The sequence below is a fragment of the Micropterus dolomieu genome, linkage group LG04 (assembly GCF_021292245.1).
Source record: "Micropterus dolomieu isolate WLL.071019.BEF.003 ecotype Adirondacks linkage group LG04, ASM2129224v1, whole genome shotgun sequence".
Lineage (NCBI taxonomy): Eukaryota > Metazoa > Chordata > Actinopteri > Centrarchiformes > Centrarchidae > Micropterus > Micropterus dolomieu.
Window position 1 is genome coordinate 31,856,955 of NC_060153.1, and position 26,862 is coordinate 31,883,816.

Genomic DNA, 26,862 nt, shown 5'->3' on the forward strand with positions numbered 1-26,862 from the left:
TTTTTCAAATTCATAGAGGTCTGAGTGCACCTCAGCCAAAAATCTGAAAATGTTTTGCATGGTACTCCAGGCAGAAGGTGCACTGCAGTAGAAATCCAGAATGCTATGAAATGTGGGCAGGTATGAACACAGCACAGTTTGGATGCCCAGGCGCTTGATTTTATTGTCTTAACAAAAGCATTTTATTGGGTGAAATACAAACAGCAGCTCGCCCACTTATATATTTTATATAATTAATTACCATAGAACTTAAATACACCATTGCTTTACTCCAGCTGTCGGCAATAGTGGCTACCTTAAATTTTCAAACTGTTCCCTACATTTACCTCAACAACGCATCTTTACACGTGAAAATATCCTCAGAAAAATGTATTCACTAAATGTGGATATCATCTGCACTTTAAGTCATTAAACCAATCCAGTATTTTAGTACAGTGTATTTTTGGAATATGTATTAATTTATTATTTTATCTGTTCAGAATATATTTTTGGTTGTGATGTCTTTTCGAGCTGATGGGTTTGTCCTCCTTTTATTTCCCACTATAGCCATGGAGAACATGCGGTTGCTTGCTTGCATATCAAAGCCCGTGTTGAAACTACCGCATTCCTTTAAGAAGGACCCTATTGAAAATGAGGTGCTGCATCTCAAGGGTCTATCCGCTAATAAAGTGAAGTTGAGTGAAAGAGAAAGATATGCAGGTGAACTGTGGGTAGTGTGGAAGAAAATTGTTTGCTTCTATGTAAATTAAGCAGACTCAACGTGTGGAGTATGACAGAGTTGTATCTATGTACGTCTCCATGCAGTGGGAAGCCAAATGTTGACAACAGAAGAGTCTGAGCTGGGGTGTATCTCCCTCCCTCCCCTTCACACACACACACACACACACACACACAATTTCTCTTTCTTTGTTTACAGAAGCAGGCTGAACAGTGAGCCTCTTCTTTTTTCCTTCCTCTGAGTACAACACAGGGTGGGACACAGACATTGTATTATTTTATTCACACTGCTGCCTCAGGCTAAGGCTTCCTCTTGCAGTCCCCTTGTAGTCATCAGCACCACTGTGTTGGTCTCAGGGAAAAAAAAATGTATTCAGTTTGACAAAAGATAAAAAATCCAAGATGGATCATAAACAAACCTGTTAAATTATTGTTGATGGTGACAGATCATCACTGAAGCTCATAGACGACCAGAGAAGCAGTTTTCAGTCTGAATTTAGTTAGGCGTAGTAGAGAGTTTAGACTCCTTGACGTGCTTGAAAATCAGTTTTCATGCCATCTTGGTGATGCTTGCCCAGCTCTCAGAATGATAATAGTTATTCATCTGATTAGTGATGACTCTTTCTAGAGCAAAAATTAATAAAATCTAGTCTTTCATGAAAAATTATGGCTTCTATTCAATTCTGATTTACTGAGGCTTATACTGTACATTTAATTACCATGTAATCTCGTTTCAGGTTATCTAATATGTATTTTGACAGGTGAGTTGCAGACTGGTGCAAATATATCCTCATATTACAGCTTGAGACAAACTGTCTTTTTAGTTTTAAGTTTTAGAAATTAAAAGCACTGAGTGTGGAGAAGCCTTACAAATTGTAATTAGCAATCACGTCAAAATTGTCCATTCAATGACAGGACATTAATTATAAAACAACGTCTGATCTGATGAAAATGTTACTGTTGAGTCATGGTTCAGGTTTAGGGATGAAACGATTACCGGGTTTTATTACCATACACATTTTAATTACCGTGATAACCGGGTACGGTTAACCGCGCTGTTCTAATCTCACTGCAGACACTGCAGCGTCTCCCAGAAGCAGGCGCGCATGCGCTGAATGCAACATGGGTTTGTTTGGCTCAATGACACCACATTTTAGAAGACAACGCTGCGGAGATTTTTCAGTCTCTCTGAAGTCTGGTCGTAGTTTAGATTTCATGAGAGCGCTGAGGAAAACTTGATTGAAGAAAATAACCTCATTTTGCTCAGGGACACACTGGTGGATGTGTTACAGTGGGGAGTTGAACCCTGGTCTCTTACATAGAAGGCATAGTCTTATCCACTGCGCCACCACCACTCCTTATAGGAGTTTAGTCAGCCAGCCAGCATCTCTAGAAACGCTGCAGACTGCTCTGTATTCATGTCAGTTTTTGGGCTCATTGCAGCTACTATCACATGTCATTGTCCGCGGGGTAATTGTATTACCTATATAATACAAAATATAAAATCTTAATAATGCACACTTAGATGATTTTCAGATGTTTACAAAAGGTATTTGCTGTTATTTTATTTTTGATGTAAACAAAATGGCAATTTTCAATGTAAAACTTGTTGAAATGGTTTCTGCGTCAGAACATTTTAATATTTTTTGGCACATTTTTACAATAATATAATACTAGATAATAGATAATACTGATAACCGTGATAATTTTGGTCACTATAATCGTGATATGAAATTTTCATACCGTTTCATACCTAGTTCATGTTGATGTTTACTATAGATAAACTATGTAGTATTGATTCATTCTATCTTACATAGTAATAAAACTGTACCAGATCTCTTTTCCAATAAGCTGTTAGCTCCATAAATAGTTTTAACCCAGCAGTGGTATTTGTTATCAGACTAGGGAACAAAGACAGTGTAAAAGCTTGCCACTCCTCAGCCCATACAGTTTGTCTTCCCCAGTGAGTGAAAAGACGCCAAAAACCCCCCACCGTCCAGCCTTTAGATGCCTCAGAGACGCCAAGGCTATCAGCTCGGAGTGGAAGAGGCCATAGAAAAAAGACAAGTTTCTTTGCAAATGATGGGATGACGCCAAGGCTTATTGACAACGTCTATACTGGAAGCAAAAGGGAGGTCAGAGCGAGGCAGAGAGAGAAACACGAATAACACTTAGTGCTTTTTACTTTGGGACCAAGTAGGCAATTCTCCTCAACACCAGAGCTAATCAATGAGCCATTTAATGAAAGACAGGAAGGAGAGGGAGAGAGAGAGGGAAAGAGAGAGAGAGAGAGAAACATATTTTTCCTTAACACCAGCCCTAATCAATGATTACGATGGAAGGAAAGATGAAGAGAAGAAAGAAAGAGAAATAGAATCCTTGTTGACAAGAGCATGAATCGGTGACATTGAGGGGAGAGTGGGGACAGACGGTACAAAAAGATATCTGAAAGAAAATTAGAAGAGAAGAGAGTCAATCATCGATCAGGCTAATGAACCTCAGGCTAGCGGCTGGTGGCTGGGATTTAAGCCTCCAACACGCACACTTGGAAAAAGGCCACAAAAACACAGCTCACGTCTGGGGCTGATTGCAGAATGGAGTCACTTAAGTAAATCAAAATGTTGTAGCAGTCTCCGTGCAGAGAGACAGGCAGACAGAGAGACAGCAGACAGAGAGACAGAGTGGAAGAGAGAATAGAGGGTGAAGAGAAAGTGTGTGTGAGACACAGCGCACTGTCCTGACTATGTAATAAGACACAGGTGGAGGAATATTTTGAAACATTATACTACAACACTGTTGTCTAACCCAGCTAATAATTTATGTACTAGTTTCTTTTTGTTTTTGATTTCTTCCTCCATGCTATGCTCTCATTGCTGTTTTTCAGCTTAGCACTACTTTCAGAGATTTGCTGGGCTTAATTGTGAATCATGGGTCATTTTCCAAGGTTTTTGCTTTGACACATTATTATTAACTACATCTGTGAGCACTAAGCTGGGGAGAGGATAAGGGCCAATGTTTGGCTCATAGGGTTTCACCAAGGACTGTGGGATTTGTGATGACATTAAGTAGTTAAACTGTAGAACTGGCATCCCAAATTTTGACTGCAACAAAAATGTACAATATGCAAATTAATATGATTTTTTTTTAAAGAGCCAAAAGGGAATGTGAGAAAAAAATGAAGGTTAAAAAAAAAAAAAGAAAAAAAAAATCCTGGTTGCTGTGAGGACAGAAATGATAGAAAACGACGAAAGAGTAAAATAGAAAAAGCAAAGGAAGACCCGGTGGCTTAGAGGAACACAGTCTTCCATATTAACGACTTGGCCAGAGCGAGAAAGTAGAAGAGCGGATATGGTGGTGGGGTGGGGGTGGGGGCACGCAGAGCTGACTTGGCAGGAGAAAATGAATGAGAGAATGAGGGCGAGAGACACAGAGGGAAGGGAGGGTGGATGAGGGGTCAGTGCACTGGCTCTACAATAAGAAGAGAGAAACGTGGAGGACTGCTGAGAGGCTCTGTAAAGGCCGCAGCTGCCTATACTAAATAACTGAGTGGAAGAGAGAATAGGAAAGTAAGAGAGGTCAAATGGTCAGATGGAGGTGGCGGTAGTGAAAGGGAGGTGATGGGAAAAATAGACATATGTAGGGAGAGAAAGGAAAGATTTAATCCAGCCTTGCCAAAGTTGGAGGAAGGAGGAGGAGGAGGAGGAGAGGAATTTCTCATGTTTTTCTCCATCAATTTACGGAGAGGAAAATAACACTCATACCTTCTCCTATCTCATCCTTTACTTTCTGTATCATCAGTAAGACATGTCCCTGCTAATATCTAGTGACTACTGAAAGGTCCGCAGCAATATTTGGACTGCAGTGTGAGATGCACTTTATTGGAGGTGCGGAAGTTTACATTTGTGTGAATTTGTGCTTTGTTAATTTTCTACAGCATTGTCTCATCCACCACCATACAATAACACAGGCTACTGCACGGCAGTGTAGGCCTATAGGGCAGGTAGAGTTTTTATTTGAAATATAATGAAGTTGCATCGACATTAAGTTACATCTTTATATTACTTATATGATCTTTTTTTTAAATAAAAAATATTTGTTTTACTTTATTCTCTAAATGTCAGAGAACACAGGTCTGTGGGAGAGATTCTGAACGTGCAGAAAGTTTTGAACATGAGCAGAAAAGCTGCTGAAACACACGAGCTATTAAAGTCCAGGAGTTTCTCACTGAATTAAAATGAATTTATCATTTATCATTGAGGTGAAAAGGTGTCACATGCACATTTAAACAGGTTACTTCCCCAAACAAAGACACAAAGAGGAGGGAAGACTAACGGCAGACTCACACAGGCGGCGCGTTACGGCTGCGCCACAGTTTGGATCCGTCCTCAGCCCTGCATCATCTCAGACTGGAAGCGTCTCAGAAGCGTTTCAGCCGCGGCGCGTTTAGCCTGCCTCACATGTTTGACTTATTGTCCTTTTGTCATTTTGTGTGCTTCTGCTACCGGTCACAGCTCTCAGTGTGAACCGTTGTTTCCCGTTCCCTGCAGGGCTGCACGTTCCACATGGAGCCTTTCAGAATAAGAGCGTTTTGCCTGCCTGATTTTGCTGAATTGTTTAGATTTAGTTGATTTGCTAAGTTGTCCTTGATTTTTGTGCTTGTACCATTGTTAAGCAGGCTACATAGTTAAAATGTTTCTTTTTGTGTCTGATTTGACTGTGTTTATTGTTGACCTAAGATCGGGAGTCTGCACAGGGTATTTATTTTGAAAATCGACCGGATTCTTTATGCCATTTCTGTGTCGGACTTCCTGCCCGGGTCATCTGCTCTGTGTTGCTTGACGCGTCTTCCGTCAAAAATAGACTGGCTACCTGTTCTCCGCGCAGCAGAGTGGAGAGCAGCTTCTGGGACACTTGTGCGACGAGCTGCGGCGCTTGTGGTGTGCGCCCAAGCATTGACTAGAACGGCAGCGATTAGCTCCGGCAGCCGCGGCACAGCCTGTGTGAGTGCGGCGTAAATAATGACTCAGCAGGGATGTTATGACAGAAGAAAAGTTGATCTACAGGAGATATCTGAAAGCTACACAGACTACCTGACCGCCTTACTGCTTTATATTCTTAGAGTTAGCGTTTTAGATTTTGAATTGTCACTTGCTGAATTTCCACCATATATTGGTGCTGAAAAGGCAGAAAGTGGTGCAGTGAAAAATCACCAGAATGCAGGAGTGTTTAGCATTCACATTTTCCCCCAGACCCTGCTTAATATGCGTCCCCACCAGTGTTGAAAGGAAAACTACGCCCTTGGCCACAGCAATGAAGCACCTGACTTAACGATTCAAGTCAAATAATTAAGGACCACTTTGAAAACTTGTTCTGTTTGTGCATTCAAAGACACTCAGGTGTCAGATTTATTTCTTGTGTCAGTTGCTAAACCCAAAACCTTTTCAATGTAGTACATGACCAAATTCACATTAACCGCTTCATACATTTTCTATTTACTAATTGTTTGTCCATTTAATTTGACTCCACAACAACATACAAGTGAATGCCTCACCAAGGAGAGAGGAAAATGGTCAAAAAATACAAAATCAGAAAAGAATTTTACCACTTTACTTTAAAGAAAGCTAGTCACTAAGTTAATGACTAGTTAGTTGTTACTGTATACTTCCATAAAATTAGCTCGCTAAATTTGTTACATTCAAAGTTGCGGGTGTGACAGAATCTAGTTGATGAAAGTAGAAATGACTTTGAAGCCAACCCATTCCCAACAGCAGAATTATTAATATTCACTTCACAGGGAGAACACACTCTAATCTTCTTTATTATATTAAATAAAGGCAAACTGTGTCTGTGTCCTTTGGAATTATTCAGTCTATTCAAAAAGGACAAGACCAGCATAGGAAGCAGCCAGACCACGGGTAACACTGTTACACTACAGGTGTTAAAAAGTACAACAGACCAAATGTCAGCTGATACATCAGTATCTGTAAATTCTAATTCCCGAATAAAAGTATTGCAATCAAACTAAAAGATCTGAAGAGAGCCTGCACTGGCTCAGCTGCATGGAGAACCATTTCATTCAAAACCCCACCTATCCAATTACACCCACCACCCAAAGTGCACATGGGGTCAAGATCATGGGGTCACACTTTATTTTACGGTACACTACTAAGAAAGTAATTAGCTGTACGTTGTATCAAATTAGAACCAAAAAATGGAAATATGTTCTTTATTAAACAGTACACAAACACAGTTACCCTAATTAGACCCCATACACCTAAATTATTATTACTGTAATTAGACACTGCATGTAATTCCGTATTAGACCCAAAATATACTATACGTGCATACTATTAATCTGTAATTACAAACCAAATAGAAGAACTTAATACACAGTTAAACACAGTTTTACTAGATCATAGTCTAATTAGAATCAAATATGATACTCTATCAGATTCAAAATATGCTACAGTTAGAAGCTATTCTACCAAATTATGCAGTATTATTATGCTGACCTACATTTACTGCTACCAGAATTGGCCTGTGATAGCTTCATTTGACAGCACGGGCTGTAATTACACAATTTTAATGCCATTTTATATAATCACTATGTGTGTTAGTCAGGCAAAGCACTGAGAACTCAGAGGACAGTTCATTCATTTTGCCTTTATTTAACATTATGGTCTCATTTTCTTACAGGGTTAATTGTTGCTCATTAAGACAAGAAAATTGTACAAGTCAAACCACGTCGGGTCACATCTGGTTGCTTCACATGTCCCCTGTAGCGCCGATGTTCTCTGGAGTCCTGTGTAGTTTGTAGGTGGTAGTAATACATGCTTCCTCCACTCTCTAGTCCTATACCCTTAAGACGTCAGAACATTTACTGCCATGCCAGTGACATTATGAAAGCTGCCTGGACACTGCATCTTTATTTCCCGCTATTACACCCTTATTAGACTTTCTTATATTTTGCAGTGTTGGGCAACTTACTCACAAATTGTAATATATTACTCCTTAAAAAAGTAATTATATTACTTTACTTATTACTGGGCCAAGAGGAAATGCTAAGCGGTGGCGTAGACCCCTCCTCCTCTGTTCAGCGACGGCTTCTCAACCCGGGTCACACCCGCTGCACTCGGCCAACGATGGTCGTTCAGACTTGGCCACGTGTGGCTCTAACGACCATAATGACTGTCGTTACCACAGCCAGGAGCACTGACGCACCAACGGTATCGACGATCCTAGCTAACGATCCCAGAGGTTAAATAGCCGAGTTTCCCTGCCAGTCAGTCAGAACTGAAGAAGTCGCTTGGATGAGGGACGAAACGTCTTCTACTTTTCTTCTACAAAATCCAGTTGCCCTTGATCTCAACCTTCGTTGGCAGTAATGCAGCGTCACTTGGATTAGTAACTGTAATAATATTACTGTTTTAGAAAAGTAATCCGTTACACTACTAGTAACTGGGAAAAGTAATAATATTACAGTAACTGTTTCTGCCCAACACTGGTCATTTGTGACAACAGAGCTGTACCATAAACTGGGTGTCTGATAACTGGATAGGTGGCGTGCAGTTTGGGTGGTTGGTCGTTGCTCATCACCGCTTCATGGTGAGAATGGGAAATGACAGACAAGGCTGGCTGATATAAAAAGAGATAATCCTAATGTTCTGCTTTTTGTGTGTGGACCTCATGGTTCATTAGATTAGATAATGATATTGTTCTGCTGAAAACAAAGAAAGACAATATTCAAAGCGGGACATGTGTCACACATTCTCTCACTGACAGAGTTGAGACACAGACATGCTTTTGATGAAAATATTGTATATTACTTTAAAGAAGCAGGCTAAGATTAAGTAAACACCAGCGAGGTAGCTGTTTTAGGATTGTCTCGAGATCTTTATCACCCACACCTTTTGTGCAGTGGTGTGAATCCACTAAAGGGCAGTGTGTGAGGAGGACATAGTCATAGTTCAGCTGTTATTGGTCCAGCTGTCTTTGGAAGGACTCCCTCCCACATTGCTGTAGAGAAGACACTATTGAATATCATTCCCAAAAGGATAAACTGCATTTTGCCTAAAAAAGGTGCTATTTTAGTTGTGCCTGTGATAAGTCATTCTAGGCCACAACCCACATTGGAATTTTACTCAGTTTGTACAAAACTGACACCAACCAAAGCTGAGTTTGCTTGATGTTTTGGGGGCTGCTATGCCCTAATTTTACACTGTAGGCATGCTAATCAGACTGTGTGCATATATATATATATATATATATATATATGTATATATATATATATGTATATATATATATATGTATATATATATATATGTATATATATGTATGTATATATGAGTCAAAGTCTGTAATTGGTCCAGAAATTAAATTATTATATATTAAATATTTTGAATACACTGCAAACACAGCCCCACTTTATGTTTTTATTAAATGTAAACTAGTGTAGGTTGTACTTCTTTAATTGCACGTAGTAAAATCCCTTCCTGGGGCTGCTTGTGTCTAAGAGGATCAGTGTAATGCTAACACAGCTGTTAAAATGGTCTGAGAGTACTAACTGTCAGTTTTGGCCGACCTGTTGTACAAACGCTGTGGCTTGCTACCATGACCTTCCTCTTCTTTGCTGCATCCCTTTATGTTTTGATTTCATGCTTTCTCTTCCTTTCTTCCTTCTCCTTTCACTTTGCCTTAATACCTTCACGTGTCACTTTTTGTTTCTTTCTCCGGGTCTTCACATAAAAAGGTGATGCGTATTGTCAGATGCAGCAGCCATGAAGACACCAATTTTACAGCACAGGAATTCAGGAACAGGAGTTATTCAGGGTGAAGGGGGGAGAAAGAGCACCATGACACACACACACACACACACATTTCTGTATTACTATATATTTACTACATAGTTTCTCTAGCTCTTTGCCCCCTAATCTTCACCATCAGCTTTTTTTTTTTGCTTAACATTAATCTAACTTAACTAGTCCTAACACTGATATAAAAATCACGGTATCTAAATGGACAAATTCATGTTCATTCAAAATAAATGGACAGTCATGGACAAAGAAATGGGCACCCCTGCATGTCTGTCACATAATGAACAATTTCTGCCAGAAATTTGTTGCAATTACAAATGCTTTGGTATTTTCAGGTTTATTTCTTTTGTTTGCATTGGAACACCACAAAAAAAAAAAAAAAAGCAGAGAAAAAACACCAAACCTGAGACATTTCACACAGAACATATTTTTGGCCACGACTGTATCAATTTTTTATAAATGATTTGTTATTATTATTACTGAACGCTGCCAACTGAACACTGCAAACACTGAGACTGACTGTGTGTGAACTGTGTGACTATCAGCACTATCGTACTTGCAGATACATTCAAAGAACACTGCACAAATGTACCTTGTATATTTGTATTCACGTCACCTGGCTTTAGCTTTGTTTTTGCAGATGTAGTCATTTGCATACTTTATATTATTTGTTTGTATATTTAGAAACATGTTTTTTTAACTCAAACTTTTTATATTTTAATTTTGTTGTCATGTTTATTTCATTATGTGGGAATGTCAGGATTAAACTAAAGTTTCGCTGTACTCAGTGACAGTACCAGGATAGCGATCATTGAGGGCGAGAAGTGTTCAGTGTTCCGCATTCAACTTTTTGATGAGTGCATGATAGTGCCCTACTTGTTTTGTCAGTGTGAGCACACTTATGCACTCAAAAAAGCTCATAATGCAATTATGGAAGACCCCGAATTGAGACACAGCTTGAGTCTTCCAGCTAACTTCACATGTTACAGAAGCATGAAGCCAGTTAATGTTAAAGAGAACAAAGCACGGAGCGGCCGGCTTCCACTGCAGAGCGAAGACTACATATTGCGTGCATGGGGTGGTGATGGAGCAGTGGATAAGTCACATGCCAACGTGTCCCTGAGCAAGGCACTTAACTCCTAGTCGCTTGAGAGGCGTGCGACCCCTGACATACATAGCAAGTGTAACTGGCTTTGGATAAAAGCGTCAGCTAAAATGTGTGTTTTGCTTTTATTATCTTGTTAATAAATGCTTGCGGTTTCTTTGATGTTGCACAAGAGGGAATGCTGCCAACCTCTTCTACGTAGAACAATATCCATCACTTTATTAGCAAGTGATAGTAATGTGGGTTATCAGAGTTCCTTATTAATAGTTTAGTGTATTTTATGAGCCTGAGTTAATTAATTGGCTATCGTTTTCTCTTCGTTAAGGCTGGCGCCTTGAGAAAAATATAGTCATTATTTATTATTATATTTGTTATTCTGACAATTTGGCGTCCCTTTAAACAATTTTACTCTCTAAAATTAGTTGCACACTTAAAACAATAAAATCCTCCTCCCTATGCAGGCTTTTCTCACTTTTTCCGCTACGTCACCTGACCGCAGCGGCATATCAAAACGTTATGCTAGAGGGACGCATCCTGAAATGACGGGGTACCTACATCATAGTTTGAAGCATTCGGCCACTGACCAAGTGGCCATATTTTACGAGCTGGGAGTGAGAGAGAGCCATGTGTTGTTAGATTACTGCTACTAAGACATTTAGAGCCCTATTTTAGTCAAGGAAAAGATGACGATTTTAATGACAAGTATAAATTGGTAGGTCTTGAGCCTAGTGTATTTTTTGTAAATATGATTTGACATTCCAAACTGCTGACGTAATGATTTCATACTTATGAGTGGCTGACAGCGAAAGTAACATGCTCCACGGTGGAGGAGTTAGTTCCAAAAAGGGGAGCGACTTTGGTAGTGTAGAAGTGGCTTGGTTACAAAAGGTCGGATGCAACAAACTTATTTCACCACCTCAAGCAGAAGCACTAAGTTGAGTACGGGGAGAGCCACCAGCAAGGAGAGCTCAACAGCTGTTAATAGCTCAAATAATTTTGAGTATATGGTCATATTGTCAAGAATATCATTATCGCAGAAATACCCTGATTGTGATATTATTTAGGGCCATATTGCCCATCCCTATCGGTAATCTTAAACATTTCCATGTGCGCAGTAATGTCTCAGCAAATGTTGTGGAACATTAAGCACTTATAAACTACACAGGAGAGAGGAAACCCTCCAGAGGACACAGTGACCAGTAAAAAGAAGTAGAGACGGATCTTTCAATCATGTTAGGAGAGTTGTCGTTGCATAGTTTGTCCACCGGAGGGCATTCTGCAACTCCCCTATTGGCAACACCTGTTTGCACAGCAATCAGCTGACATAACCAGCTGTACTTTTGCTTAGAGCACAGTTTACCTGCATTATGTCATGTTGTCTTGGTGAGCGCTCATGTCTACACAGATGTTTGGATAATCTTTGTTCACGTTGTGTGTTTCTGAAAAGAAGACGATAGCGAATTTTAAAATCCTCAAATATCTTAAAGTCTTGAAAATTCTGATGGATCTGTATGAACCTGGACTGTGTTTGTGTGACCTTTTGGATGTGTGGAAGAATTGTAGAACATTAACATTAGCTTTGAGAGATTCTTAATAATTGAAGTTAGGCTGCTGTGCTTTAAATGCTATTTCACCACCCGCAACCCATCAGTTATTAATCACAATATTCACTTTTATGACCCGGCCTCCCTAATCCGGATTGCTGGCACGGACTATGTTGGTGTCTTCAAGCACAGGGGCTATTTTGGGTCATGTAGGTGGAGCAGGGGGACTCGTAACAGACCAGAAGGCGTGGTGATAAATAAATACACTGTCAAGGCACATTACTGGTCTCATAGAAACAGTTGAGCCAATCGCAGTGAAGCATGACAAATTGTTTAACAGCAACAAAAACAGAATGACAGCTCCACAAATTGATCCAGGCGACATTGTGTTTCCTATAGACACATTTGCAAATGCAGTATGTTTTCAGGAGTCCAGGTTGACATAGTCGCCAATAAAGCCTTGCCAACAAACAGTAGCTTTCGTTGTGCACGTTTAGAAAATGCACAGTGCACTCATGCACGGTATTCACCACTTATATGCTGCACAAAATAAGCTCATGGCTGGAGAAAGAGGCCCGCCTCACTCCCCTCCCCTGGCTAGGAGTCCAGAGGTGAAATGAGCTTTCATGCTCTTCTGCTGACCTCTTTCACTATGTCGATGAGTCTTTTACTTTTTCTAGGATTTATTCTCTCTTTTGTTTTTGTTTTTTCTCCTCGGAATCTGTTTCTCCTGCCCTCTCTGTCTTTCCCTTTGTCTGTCTTTTTTGTCTCTTGCGGTGCGTCTCTTCCAGTCCATGTTGTTCTCTCTTCACCTCGTCTAAACTCCTTTGACCATTGTTGCTGCTTCTGAAACGTTTAATTGGCTTCCTGTGTCACCGCCTGTTCTTTCTGTACCATCCTTTCTTCTCTTCTTGTTCAATTCTCTATTGACAGTAATGGAGTTTAACACAAACCTTGACCTGAGCTTTAATTGGCCTACTTTCTTATCTTGTTGTATTTATTAGGGGTCCAAGCCTGTGTGGGATGGGGCCCGTCACCAGCAGAATGTTTTTATTTTATTCTTCCATTGGTAAAAGTCATGCAAAATTATGTAAAAGTAAAAGTTATGTGAAATTCACAGGGCTGCTATAGGACGCTGCAGACACCTCAGATGCAAAAAACACACATGTCCACCAACAGGTGGCGCTAAAATCAAGGTAAGTGCGTTTTGGTGCGTAACTCCCACATAGTATGTCGCACATTCAAAAACCTTATATCCACGCCTTACCTGAATTGAGCTGCATCTTGATATAAGCCACACCCATTTCATTCATTTTAGAAAAAATGTGGAACCTACTCCTTGGCGGTGAGGCCAACTGCACGAAACTAAAGTAACCACAATCTGTGGACCTTCATGATCAAAAGCTATTTGAATAATTTTGATACTCCAAAAATGCTATAAAAGTTAGACAGGAACAACGTACTGTAGGTTACAGGTCAACAGGAAGTAGTGTGAACATGGGCCAGTACTTTCCTAAGCCCCCCGGGCCCCTCCGGGCTCTATGCAAAACTTGGCTCCAAATGGCCTCTAGGTGGCGCTACCAGTGAAGTGATCTCATCTCCACACCGAGCCGTCTGATTAAGCATCAACTAAAGACACAACATACTGTTGAAGATTAATCTTTATATATAGATCAAAGACATAAAGACATGACTGTAAGCTCACAGTCTGACGCGGTAATAATGTGTTTGGTGATCTGCACTTGTCAACATCGAGGTTAAAATAAAATCGATTTTCGATCTTGGCTCAACAGCATTCAGTGGCTTTATTTCAGCTGCTTCAACAAAGGTAGAACATTTACTGAAAAGTATATTTAAAAGTCTCACTTTCTAACAACATTCTGCATCTGCACCACGATGCTGCTCACATCAAGAGTGGCAGAGATAATGATTCACTGATCCCACGTGGCTTAACATTCATACTGACTTGAAACGCCACCCTGGGGTGGGGGGCTTGGACCCGGTCTAGTATTATTTTCACAGTCCATTAGCTCTTTTTTTCCTCCATGTTTCTTTTTTAATGCCATGAACATCTGACCAAGACTTATAGGGCTTGTGGGATCTCACTCCTTTAACGTGTGTACTTTTGTGTTCATTTGTGTTCTTCTTTATTTCACTTCATTTACTCTACGTTTTAAGCCTTTGTAGCTGCGTGTCACAATTTCTCTCCTGTGCACACCAACAAAGGAGAGTTATTCGGGATATATTCTGACACACAAAAAAACCCTGAAAAATGCTATCTTAAAACATTAAAAATAATGAAACAATTGCTTTTTAGAAGTTTTCCGAGCAAAGACATACAGTATATTGTGCTGTAAATGTCCAGTTAGAAAAGTCTCCTATAACAAACTGCATTATTATTGTTTTTTTTGGCTTTTCTTTTAAGTTAATGCAAAGAGAACAAAACCCTGGACACACTGACAAGGGAAATGTATAACTTTAGACATGGTTTGTGAGTGAGAGAGGGGGGGGGGGCATTGATGCAGAGAGAGAATAAGCGCTGTGCAAAGACAGATCGACATATAGGCGTACATAGATGGAGACAGAGTGTCATAGCGGAGCTTGTAATCACTTTGCCTTTCACAAATAACCTCTTCGCTCAACAACGCCTCACCTCGCTGCTCCACTGAGATGCAAATTTACCGTGCACACAGCTCTCCATCACGCTGATGGAGAGCTGTGTGCATGTGTGTGTGTTCACAGTCGCACACTCACATTCTGGAGTAAAATCATGCCATAGGGTTTAACCCTAACCCTAAAGGGCTGCCGCACTGTAGCTACAGTAAGGGGACTGTGTACCCACAGAGCAGTTCCAAGAGGATCACAGAAGCAGATTTTAGCCATGAATGAGGCTTTCTTCTCCCTTTTTCCTTCTTTCTCAAATTTTTGCTGATCTTAGTTTCTTCACTCCTCAATTCAAGTGCACAGTAAAGTAGCTAGTCAACCCTGTCTTCAGTATAAGGTCAGAAGTTCTCATCCAGATCACAAATACAGAATCTTTTGCATGCCTGAGCCATCCGTAGCAATCTACTGCAGGGATGTCCAGGCATCCAGCATTCATTGCGAGAGGGATCTGAACATGTAGCTGGAGATCATAAAGTTTCCACCTCCATGAGGAAAATATTATGCGGGGTTAAGGAGTGGAGATTAGGTGGAAGGAAAAGTGACAGCATCCCGGGACGGGCTTTAAACGCTGACTGGAAGAGAACAGTGAAACACCACGTCGCCCTACATAATTACATAATGTTCTGGATTCCACCTCACCTGCCCCGTTCATCACCTGGTACAAAAGTGTCGTAAGGCAAAGTGTTCGCTTCTGTCATTAATGTTGTTCTCATAAAACAAACACAGGCACGCTTGTGTTGTTGCACGGCTAAGCTATACTAATCACAAACAGATGCAGGATCGTACGTACATGTGGGGCTTTTAATCACACGTGCATATATACATTTCTTTCATCCTCTGTGACCCTTTTCACCCCCCATATTGTGTGTGTGTGTGTGTCTTTGTACATGTTTGTAACCTGATTGTTTATTGTCCTGCAGAAATTGGGACTGGGTAGTAAGACAGTAGACACCAGTCTGCCTTATTTTTAGATTTGCCGCCAAGGGAGGATTTATTTTAGAACATGGGGAAATAGATTTGAACTCAACTCACTTTGTCCTGTCACATTAGTTTGTCAGTATATTTTTTTGATGTTGTCCACAACACCCAAATGTTTTTCTCAAAAACTTACCAGACAGATCAGATTATTTTTCTAGCTCCGGTCACTGTAATCAAGGAATCAAGAACACATGGTTGCACAAAGAAATGTAAGCTGCAACCCCTTCATGTCGCACACAACGAACACATCTACAAAACAAAAGAATAAAATACAATAAAACAACATACAGAGTTAATCCTTAGGGCCCAAGCTGGGTCAGTTTATCTCTTATCCCGGCGTCCTACTGGGGGTAGGTTTGCACCGCTTACGGCGATGCTTGGTCTGCCTGGAATCTGGCTGAGTGGTCAGAAGATGCCGCGGGCAGTGATCATCGCAGGGTCTGCTGCACTCAATCCAGTTTTTCTGTGAAAGGTAATACGTGTGAACAAACCCCAAAGTAAAACAAAAACGTGGCAAAGTTTAAAGGAGCTCCTAGCTGACACATCTGTGCACGCCGCCCATCTGCACAAGTATGACTGTGGGAACCCTGACCACTGGCTTGCTGCTAGATATATATCAGACTATTTAGAGACCTTGTCAAATGACAAATTATTTCTATAACACTTCAGGGGCCATTTTCACAAAACATCTTAAGGCTATAAGTAGCTCTCTACTGGATGATTTTGGTGAAAATCCTAAAAATGAAAGCATCTGTCTTATTTTTAACACCTCTGTGTTTTTGAAGTAAGAGTGATTCATGAAGCAGTACATTTCTGTCCCCTGAACGAACACACACAGACCAGAATGCCCTCTCAGTGCTCTCACATCACAAAGAAAAAGCTGGCTACATCAGCCCATCACTGGGCTGTGTTGTAACAGCATCATCAACAGACAAAGACATCTTTACCAACCAGAAAATGTGTCCTAGCGTCAAGACACAGGTGATAGAAAATACTTGTCAATGTCAGTGTCCGGGCTGAACTGATGACTCCTGTATTTCTGTGGAAAGCTGCCTGAGGCTGCTGTTTGAGAGGCATCATGTCCCAGTCGGATGTCACTTAGGGGCACAGTAGCTGTCCCTGCAGACCGCGACCCTTCACATCCACACACAGCCAGGAGCTTAGCTATATAACAACATGGAAACTCACATAATGTCGGCCATTTTATCGTTTTCTTTCCTTTCCTTACATGAATTCTGCTCACAGACACTCTCACAGACTGCTCTCCAGCCAGCCGAGCACTGTGGGCCTAGTGAAACAACATCACGCTTAGCAAAGTAGTTCTTATTCCTCAGTATAAGTTGCTCTCGGGAGCTTTGTGAAGAGCCCTGATGACAAAGCTCTTGGATTAAATACTTAAATACTGCCATTCTGACACCAGGCTTTATGGTATCAAACACACACATTACAGATATTTAGGGAAGATCCAATGAGACATTTATCCTGACGCACACATGTACATGAGTGAGTTTCTGTTGCACTAAGACCACTTTGTGTCTGCCAGCCAGAGTGATAACTCTCCTTACCTCCCAGTCATTTAGATTTTTTATTAGGTAAACAGTCCCCAGAGAAATGTGGGTGTGGACATGTATTACTCATGTCGTGGGGACATACATCTTTTAAAGAAGTCATATAGTGAGGACAAGTCCCCATAATGTACATCATTACATTTTAGGGTGCAGACTTGGTTTAAGGTTAGGGTAATGAATGTAAGTCATTATAATTTCCTGTGAAGTGATGGAAACACAACTGTTTGTGTGCGTGTGTGTTGCTTTGAGCATTTAGCCTTAAAGGTTGCATAAGTGGAGCACTTACTAAGCTGGCCAAACAGTGAGCAATTCCTCCACAACTACAAAAACTCCCTCCGTTGCTCCTGCAGATATCCCTTCCTTTTTCTCTTTGTTTTCTTTTTTCCCCACTGAGGGCAGTGCAGAATGAATACCAGCAGGGCTGGGAAATGGAGACATGATGCTCTTTATGCAAATCAAATACCAGCATTGCCATTAATTTCCTTCAGAGCACCCCGAGGACACAAAGGGAGCCAAAAAGCATGGGGGAAAAAACAACAGGGAAAAGTTGAAGCCAGGTCAACGTAGAGCAAATATCTTAGCAAAAACAAAGCTGGGTTTTGTGAAGGCCAATCACAGATGACAAAAAAGGTGTGCATATGTTTATATTTTCCTGTTTTTCCCCCATACTTACACATATACATAATAGCCATGTCTATTTGTCACCTTCATGAAGAGAAAAGTTCCTCTGCATCTTCAGTCTGTGCATCTGTGGTCACGGGGCTGAAATATTTAGAGGGGCTGTCTGATTTTCAGAAAGGTATCTTCTCAACAGGCTGAACTGAAGGCACCATACTCAGATCTCTCTCTCTGGTTGAAGAGCCAACAGTTATGTCTTCCAACAGACCTGTGTTTGATTTGATGATGAAATGTGATGAAGTGAATATGATGGAATTTCCCCTGTTAACTGTTCTGTTGAATGAAATGAAAGCAACAGTGCGGAGAGAGATAAGTTCACCAAGGACCTGAAAGATAATCCCACCAACCATGCTTCTGCTCGTTTGTTAACAGAGCAACCATCCAATCATCATGGCTCCACCCTGCCTCCGGTACCTCCCCCTCACCGCCAGCAGCCATCGATAACAGCTCTCAACCACTCCCTGGGCTCCGCACTCCACGCCGGCCAATCCCTGAATTCGACGCGGCAGCTAACTCCTCCCACTGGAAGCCCGGCCCCTGTGGCCGGCCAATCACCCGCCGAGCTGCAGACCACGCCCCCTGAGAGCGTCCCGCTGCAAGACAGCTGGGTGCTGGGTAGCAATGTGCCTCTGGAAACAAGGTAAACTTACTTTAACTTCCTTTCATCTGTCTGTGCCATTTTTCTCCAGTATATTCTTCAGCTGTAGCTTAGATTCCAGTGCTAGCATTTCCCATTATGGTGACACGGTGATGGAGTGATGTTAGTGACTGACACTCTTTGGGGGGGCTTTCCCTTTTAAAATTAGAACTTGAATTTTACTTTTACCAACCAGAAGTGCCCTCAAGCAGCACACTTTGCCTCCACATCCTGAATTACCCTCCACCCTAACTAGATGAAGGTGAAAGTTCATTTTATGGCAAATCACAAACAAATTAAGGTAATTAAATGTAACAAGTACATTTACCCAAAGAGTTGTTAGACAGGCCGCAATGTATACCTTCAAAACATCCACAGCCTCTCAAAAAAAAAATGTAAAAGATTAGTTTTAAATTAATTTTTCAAAGTACATAACATGAAGGCATGCTCTGCTGTTGTGCTTTATGTGGGTGTCCCGGTAACACTCTACAAGAAGAGGACACAACATTCTTAGTAGGGACAAATGAGGAATGAATGAAGAACAAACTGAACCATTAGTTAATGAATAACTCCTAATTACATTTTTAAAGAGTAGCTAATGGTTAGTTAATTAGGAAACGAGTGAGGAACAAATCATGAACAACTTCATTATAGATGAACAATGGCAGTATCTGTCTCCTTGCTGTGGCTGCTTTCACATACAGTACGTTGGTGTTGTTTGCTGTCTGCTGTAGTGTAAAACTGTCGATAATAACTATTAGATATACGTTATCCCGACCATTCAGATGAATACAAAAACATGAATAGCCCACACCATTTAGTGTGATGTCATTATATAGACTAAAAATAGAAAAATTAAATGCTTAACTCTAAATAAACTCCAAAAATGACTGTGTTATTTGATGGCCAGGCATTTGGCCTGTGTGCCCTCAAAGAATTGTCTATTATTATTATTATTATTCATACCATGTGGCAAAATTTGCAGTCTAATAATAATAATGCTTATAAACCTCTGTCAGTAACTGGAATTGGATTTCCCCAGATGGGTACTGATGATGCAGGATGACCAAAACTGTCCAGTCAGTGAGCCACCGTGTCATGTTTCCTCCTCTTGGTTTGTTTGTAAAATGTCAGTGTGAACTTGAACCGGACCAGAGCTAAAATGCATCAATGCATCATTTATTCCCGTGGTCCGGACCAAGTGAATGGAACTCCAGGTGTGAAAGCTGCCTGAAATGCACTAAATTAAAGAACAGAAGTGTCTGTGTGTGTGAATTGTGATTCTGATTGCAGTCTTTTGCTGTGCCGCGTTGCAGATGGAGTAATCGGCCACTCCGCCTGTTCTCCTCAGAGTTAGCTGCTTGGCGCTAAGATGCTTTGTTGCTCTTGATACTTGTTAAAGTTAGCTGGCAGACTTTGCGTCGGAGCCTCCCACGCTAACTAAAGTTGTTGCAGGGATCTAGCAAGCTCTCCCGCCGCTGCTGTAAGATCAGAGAGTTCAGGTCTGCTGCGTGTCTGCTGCGAGCAGCAAAACAGCTGCTGCTGTCGGCAGCAGCTGTGGACGAGTCCAGGAGACAAGAGAGAGAACGGAGGGCAGCTCTGATGACATCACAGGTCATAGCTCACAGTGATCGGCGGTGGCTGTAAAGTCCCAAGCGATAATAGAGATAATACTGAGTGGTTACTAAAGAGTCTCTCATTACTTCATCGTTATCTTGTGATTTAGCCTTCTTGTGTCCCTTCAAGTAGTTGTGCATCACCCTGGGTGGATATTGAGTACTGAATTACTACTACAACTGCATTACTGCATCTTTACCTGTAAATGGATTGTACTTGTATAGCAGCTTTCTGGTCTTCCAGCCACTCAGTGCACTTTACACTACGTGTTACAATCTGCCCATTCACACACATGTATACACTGATGGCAGATCCAGAGGCTGAAAACTGCTCATCAGAAAGAAAATTATCATTCAGACACACTCACACAACGATGGCACAGCCGCCGATCCTCCGACTTGGGGGCGACCCGCTCTACCTCTAAGCCACAGCTGACCAATTAGTAACCCTTTTTTTTGTGTCCCTCCAAGTAAAGTGGTGCATCATACTGAGTGGTTTCTGAGTACTGAATAATTACTTAATTATTACCTGTCCATTAGTTACCCTTTGGTGCCTCCTCAAGTAGTGTGGTGCATCAATCTGCGTGCTTACTGAATCACTACTTCCATTAGTTAAGCATTTCAGCAGTCAGCGAGACAGAGTGCGCAGGTTCTTCTAATTGTGGTCAGATACAAGAACAGCCACTATACACTTAGTTCCACAACTGTTTATTTATCTGTAAAAAATATTATGTGCAAAATGCATCGTTTGTGTACTTCAGCAATACCACGGCTCCTAGTCACTGGGGAAACTTCCTCTCTCCCTGCATCGCCCCTACTGACAAATAGATTTCAGAAGGAGCTTTTACCAGACATGTCACACTTTGGTTTTGATTGAGTGAAGAAGAAGAATTTATGGACATGTGGTACATAGGATGGGGATGTGAAGAGTAATTTGCGATTAGATTCCATCACGATTACGAGGTATTTTTAAAAGGGGGTGGAGCTGCATATTCATAGAAATCCGCCAGATGGAGTGTAGACACGGGTGGTGGTGAGATGAGAAGATGCTGGGGATCTGATGAGAAGAGGGGAATGCTTCTGCTGAGCACAACTGGGCCTTGATGTTGAGCAGGAGGCGAATTGGGCGGAGAAGGGCCGGGGCGATTTGTGCTGAATGACATGAGAGGAGAGAACCAGGGCTGACGGCTCATAACAAAACATTTTATTCAACGGAAACGATGGCGCCTTGAACTCCCTGTTGTTTTCGCAAGCGCACGGCATTTTCTTGCCTTTTTAACACAGTTGTGTTTACAAACTTATCACAGCTGATTGGGTAACACCTGTGACACGCCCACCAAACGGAAGAAGACACGCCTCGAAGCCCGTCGCGGAAAGTTTCAAGACATGTCGTTAAATCCGAGACGTTGCAAACCGTTTTGAGATTGACCGCGCCTCAGATTTAAAGTGCGCTACTGATTCATGATTGGGTGAGCTGATCGTGGTGAAACCTGAACGCCCATAGTCAGCTGACAGGTGTGATCCAGAAGGACAGTCTTCATGGTAGAACTTACGCTGAGCTTCATTAGTTGACATATTGTTGTTGATCAGAGGCCAAAATATAACCTGGAGTTCAGACAAAGGAAACCCAACCAACCTCTGAAGACTTGCAAATTTTCTGACCTCTTCCGGCAGACTTGTGAATCCAAATGCTTTGTTGAAGCCTTTTATCTCGTTAGTAGACCCCGAGAGTTCTAATTGCAGTTGTCCTTTCAAAGAGAGAGCGTCCCGAGGTGGGTGCATTTTTCTTGTCTGTGACACAGGTTTTATTGGATAATTTGATTCCATTCACTGCACGATTTGTAGCTTTCTCTTTCTGTCTTTGTTGAACACAAATGCCCCACAAAGTTGACGGATATGTTGAAATCACTTTTCTCTCCAGCAGAGTGTAACATCACGCTAGCGACTGTATAAAAGCATTTTTGGCACACACACACACAGACACACATTTAGGGATGCAACGTTAACCTTGTCCCTCTGTCTGCCTTGTGTGTGTGATTGAGATTTTTGGCCTTTTGGCACAGCCAAAAAAAGGATCCCTGGTGTAGTTTTATATTCTTATGAATTCCTAGTACGTGCACATACACACACAATTTAAGGTGGTAACTTTAGCCATGACCTTTAATTGACCACACAATTTGTAGCTAGCTCTTTCTTCCCTTCCGTCTTTGTTCTCTGTCTCGCTTTCTTTTGTGTCGCTCCCTGAGAGTAAAAAAGGGATGCTGATAGATTTATGATATGTCTGTGTCTAGGATCTTTACAACCCCAAGAATTTTGGCTGCATGTGTGTGCTGGAGAACGTTTGGACCTTTGGGACAGCCAAACCATGTCCCTGGCTCAGTTTTATACTCATATTAAAGGCTAATAGACACACACACACACATGCACACAGAGTTCAGACCGACATCTTTCAAAGCTGAGTCCACCCCCACTGAGAAGACAGACCGTATGTGAGAGGGTCTTTGTAAGAAATAGTATCTCTCTCTCTCTCTCTCTCTCTCTCGCACACGCACACATTCAAACTGACTTGGAAATGAAACAACTTGTAAGGCCTTCAGGAGACGGGGTGAGAATCTTGCAGGGTGGAGCTGAAAAATAAATGCTGTGTGACCTGGAAGCGCTCCCTGCATGGCAAATCGAATATCCTCTGCTGCTGGAGGCTGCAGTCAGTGTTTCTTCTCTGCCCTGCAGACAGGACAGATTGGTGGTGGGGAGGCGTACTTTTACACTCAAAATATTCCAAAACCAACTAAGAAATAGCCGAATTTACACAGACTTGTACTCCTGGCGCTGGTGGATTTCATCCTGTAAATCCAGTGTTTCCTTTCCTGAGGTTATTTCCTTGTTCGAGCCGATTTGGCACGTTGATGGCTTGCGTGACAGCCCTGCAGTTATGTTGCAAATACACAGGCAGATGATGGTCCATTGCTGCTTGCTGACGGTTATAAGTCAGTCCTTAGAGTGTTTTCAAGATCATCAACTCTTTATTCACATATCACATCTCTGTCAAGCTAAAGCAAGTTCAAACCTGCGTCAGTCTTTCGAGTACAAACCCACAGATCACTCTGACAAGAGCAGACACCAGTATTTCATCAGCAACTTAAGTTTCACACTCAACTCAACTCTTCAGTCAGTGTCGACTCGCTTTGTCTTTTTATTTTAGGTGACAGGTTGGTGCTGTGGTTAGCACTGTTGCCTCACAGCAAGGGGGACCTCTGACCTCCTTTCATAGTTTAGGACAACTCTAAATATCCTTTAGGTGCATTTATTTAGCACTTTTATCCAAAGCAATTTCGCCTCTCATGCTTATTAGTTTTAGTCACATTACCTCAAAACCTTTTAGTTTAGTTATATATATATAAGAAAAGTACATACATTGCATTTTAGTCTTTAGTCCAAGTCTGTCTTTAAAATAAATTTGGCTAATTCAGGGACTGGACATTGGAATCAAGTGGAAAATATCAAGTGTTGAAATTGAGCATAATTACAAGTTGCTTGTCCAAATTTATTAACACATTACGTTGATTAAACATTACAGTGACAACATGTGATGTGCATTTAGACTAAAATTTTAACTTTAATTCTCATTCCCTGCATCTTTCACTCACTCACTTTGAAGTTGAAGTGAACTGACATTAGCTTAAATGCTCCGTATTTGTATAGCGTAATCTTTTTGACCACTCAAAGCGCTTTTACACTACATCTGCATTCAACATTCACACACAGAGCCTAAGTGCTTAAACATAAACTAACATTCTCACACATTCAGCCACCAGGGGCAATTCGGGGTTCAGTATTTTGCCCAAGGACACATGCAGCCTGGAGGAGTCGAGGATTAAACCGCCGACCTTCCCATTAACAGGCAACCCCCTCTACCTCCTGAGCCACAGCCGCCCCGGCCAACGTTACCCTGGAATCCAGGCTTATTCACTCATTTGCTACCACAAACTGAAAACCTTTTTTTTGTGGGAAAAACTGGCTTCCAGCCAGGCTAAGCCAACGTGGCTTGCTAGCAAAGCCGCCTGACCTGGTAGCAACTTTTAAATGCTTGAGGCTTAAAGTTAGCTAACGTAATGTGGCATAAATAGCATGTGTCTCTTCAGGTTGGATGTATTCTCTCCACCTAATCTGGAGCCACAGGGCATCATTCTGTCTCCCATTACTACAGTGCATTGTATTATCCTTTCTGTTGTATTATAGTATGTATACATATCCATAGACTAAAAGCACAATTGGGGGAAAATATGATGCATTTTTTGAATTCCCAGTGGCCTATCACTAACATTTTAGTCCCGTCTCATTTAGTCAATGAAAACAAAACATACATTTTGTCATAGTTTTTATTTAATGATGTATTTTTAGCTCGTCAGCATCTCATCTTAGTCATGGAAAACAGGTCATTGCCGAACATATTTGTCACAGTTTTCATTAATGGAATTAAGCCTGATTCACACACACACACTGACACACCAATGGCAGCGATGAGCTACCGTGCAAGGTGCTGGCCTGACCATTGGAGCACTGTGGGGTTCATTGTCTTGCTCTAGGACACTTCAACAAAAGGACAGGAAGAGCTAGGCATAATCACTGAAACTGCATTATTGATATCAGTCCCACACGCCGGTCTAACCCAAGTTTATGTGGCTGTTTCTCTCCTCAACATTGCTGTCAGCTGACATGGTATCAGATAGGTCTGTGTGTGCATGTGTGTGTGTGTGTGTGTGTGTAGTCATGTATTACTCATATTGTGTGGACATGGATCTCTTCACACAGACACACTGTGGGGACCCTGGTAATCAACTCGGTAAGTCAACCCAGAGTTTCCCAATCCAGCTCAGGACCCTGGGTTTCTGGATGGCAGAGAGCCTCTGTTGGCAGTGTTTATGGATGTCGGTAGTGTGGTGATCAAAGCTAAGAGTTTATTGTGATTCCAAGGCACTCGAAGCTCTCCAGTCTCCACCATCTCAACGGGCTGTTGATGGAGATGTGGCAGTTTGTTGCTGGTTTCAGTGAGGAGTTCCTCATTCTTGGTGACATTCAGTGGTAGGTGATTCTCTGTGCACTAGTTGGTGAAGTGGGGGATGTACTGCGATTGGTTTGAAGCCTGCGATGATTTTAGCCTTATTCTTTCAACTGCTCTGGCTGTGTGTTGGCTATTTGACATTAAAAGTCATGCACACTGAATAAGTGGTCATTCTAACTCACTTTATATAACAGTTACTGAAAACTCATCTCGTCACCTGTGCCCAAATAGTAAAAGGTTGGGTGGTACATGACCAGTCTCTATAATGTCAAAAAACAAATTCAAGCTAAATTTATTATAAACCAATTCATATTCAACTTAGTTGTTAACTTAGTTGCTTAAAATATTTAGCCTCGCATAAAAAGAACAATGAAACCGCTTCTTGTAACGGCTGCGACAGGCTCTGTGAAACAGAGTTGGGAGCAAATAAAACATAAATCTAAAAAAACATTCAAAGCAGTGAGTAAGCTTACTGTCATATCTTAAAGTACAATGAGTTTTAGTCAGTCTCTGTTCTGAAATCAGTGTTCAAAAGCATCATCCCATCACCTACAGCAAACACAAGTAGTCTGCGGGATATCTTCTACAAATGGCGATGCAGTGTTTCCCACACACGGACTTGACTTGGGTGGGCCGCTCAGGTGGCGAGCCATTTTAGCATTTTGCAGAGAGACACAGATAGAGTTATCTATTACTTCACAAGGTGCGAATGTTTTACAAGCAAGGGTGGAGAAAAACAGACGAGCAGACACATACAGACAGACAGAGAGAAACAGGAAGAGGAGGGGACTAAGATAAGGTGGAAGTAAAATTTAAACATTGAATTTGAAATAAGAAATAAGCTAGTAGAAATAGAAAATATACCCTGCTAAGACCCTCCTAAGGATGTCATCCAGGGTGCGCGGACACCGGTTAAAATAATTGTAAAACTCCTCTAATGATAAAATAAATAATAAATATATTCAAAAGTTGCCTGTACAGCCTAAAGAGCAAGTCTTCAGGAAATGAATGTAAGTCACTGTTCTCTGAAGGGAATCATGACTGCAAGTGTGTGTGCGATCAAATAGCCGTGGTATCACATAGACTCTATAGTCTAGACTCTCGGCAACTGCCAAATACCTTTACCCTATACAGTATAGTGTTCTCCCTGAGCCTCGTTCACACACACTACGTGATACCGCGGCTCGCTCGCTCTCACTGTTTTAAGGCATGTGTTTGTGAGCGGACTTACACACTTTACAAATATTTACAGCCTAGAGAATAAACCACACATACTATCACACACACACACACACAGAAGCTTCTCAGTTTGAATGCCAGTACATTTTCCGTATTAACTCCTTCTCTCCTTTCACATTCATTAAGCTCACTTCATCCCCCTCTCCCCTTTGTCGTCTGCTCCCCTTTTATTCCAGTTTCTTCTACTTCTCTCTTCTCTCTCGCCTTTTTCTTCTTCTTTCATCTTGTTGTCCTACCTCTT

At 41.4% G+C, this 26,862-nt stretch overlaps 1 protein-coding gene across 13 annotated transcripts in view; it reads left to right on the plus strand.

Annotated features, from left to right (window-relative positions):
- Nucleotides 1-26,862, plus strand: part of tenm3 (teneurin transmembrane protein 3) — an 818,277-nt gene that overhangs the window by 672,795 nt on the left and 118,620 nt on the right. For all 13 annotated transcript variants that reach the window (XM_046046662.1, XM_046046670.1, XM_046046663.1 and 10 more), the window contains one exon: nt 18,440-18,707. In XM_046046662.1, the coding sequence (XP_045902618.1) occupies nt 18,440-18,707 (268 nt within the window). The remainder of the gene's footprint in view (nt 1-18,439; nt 18,708-26,862) is intronic.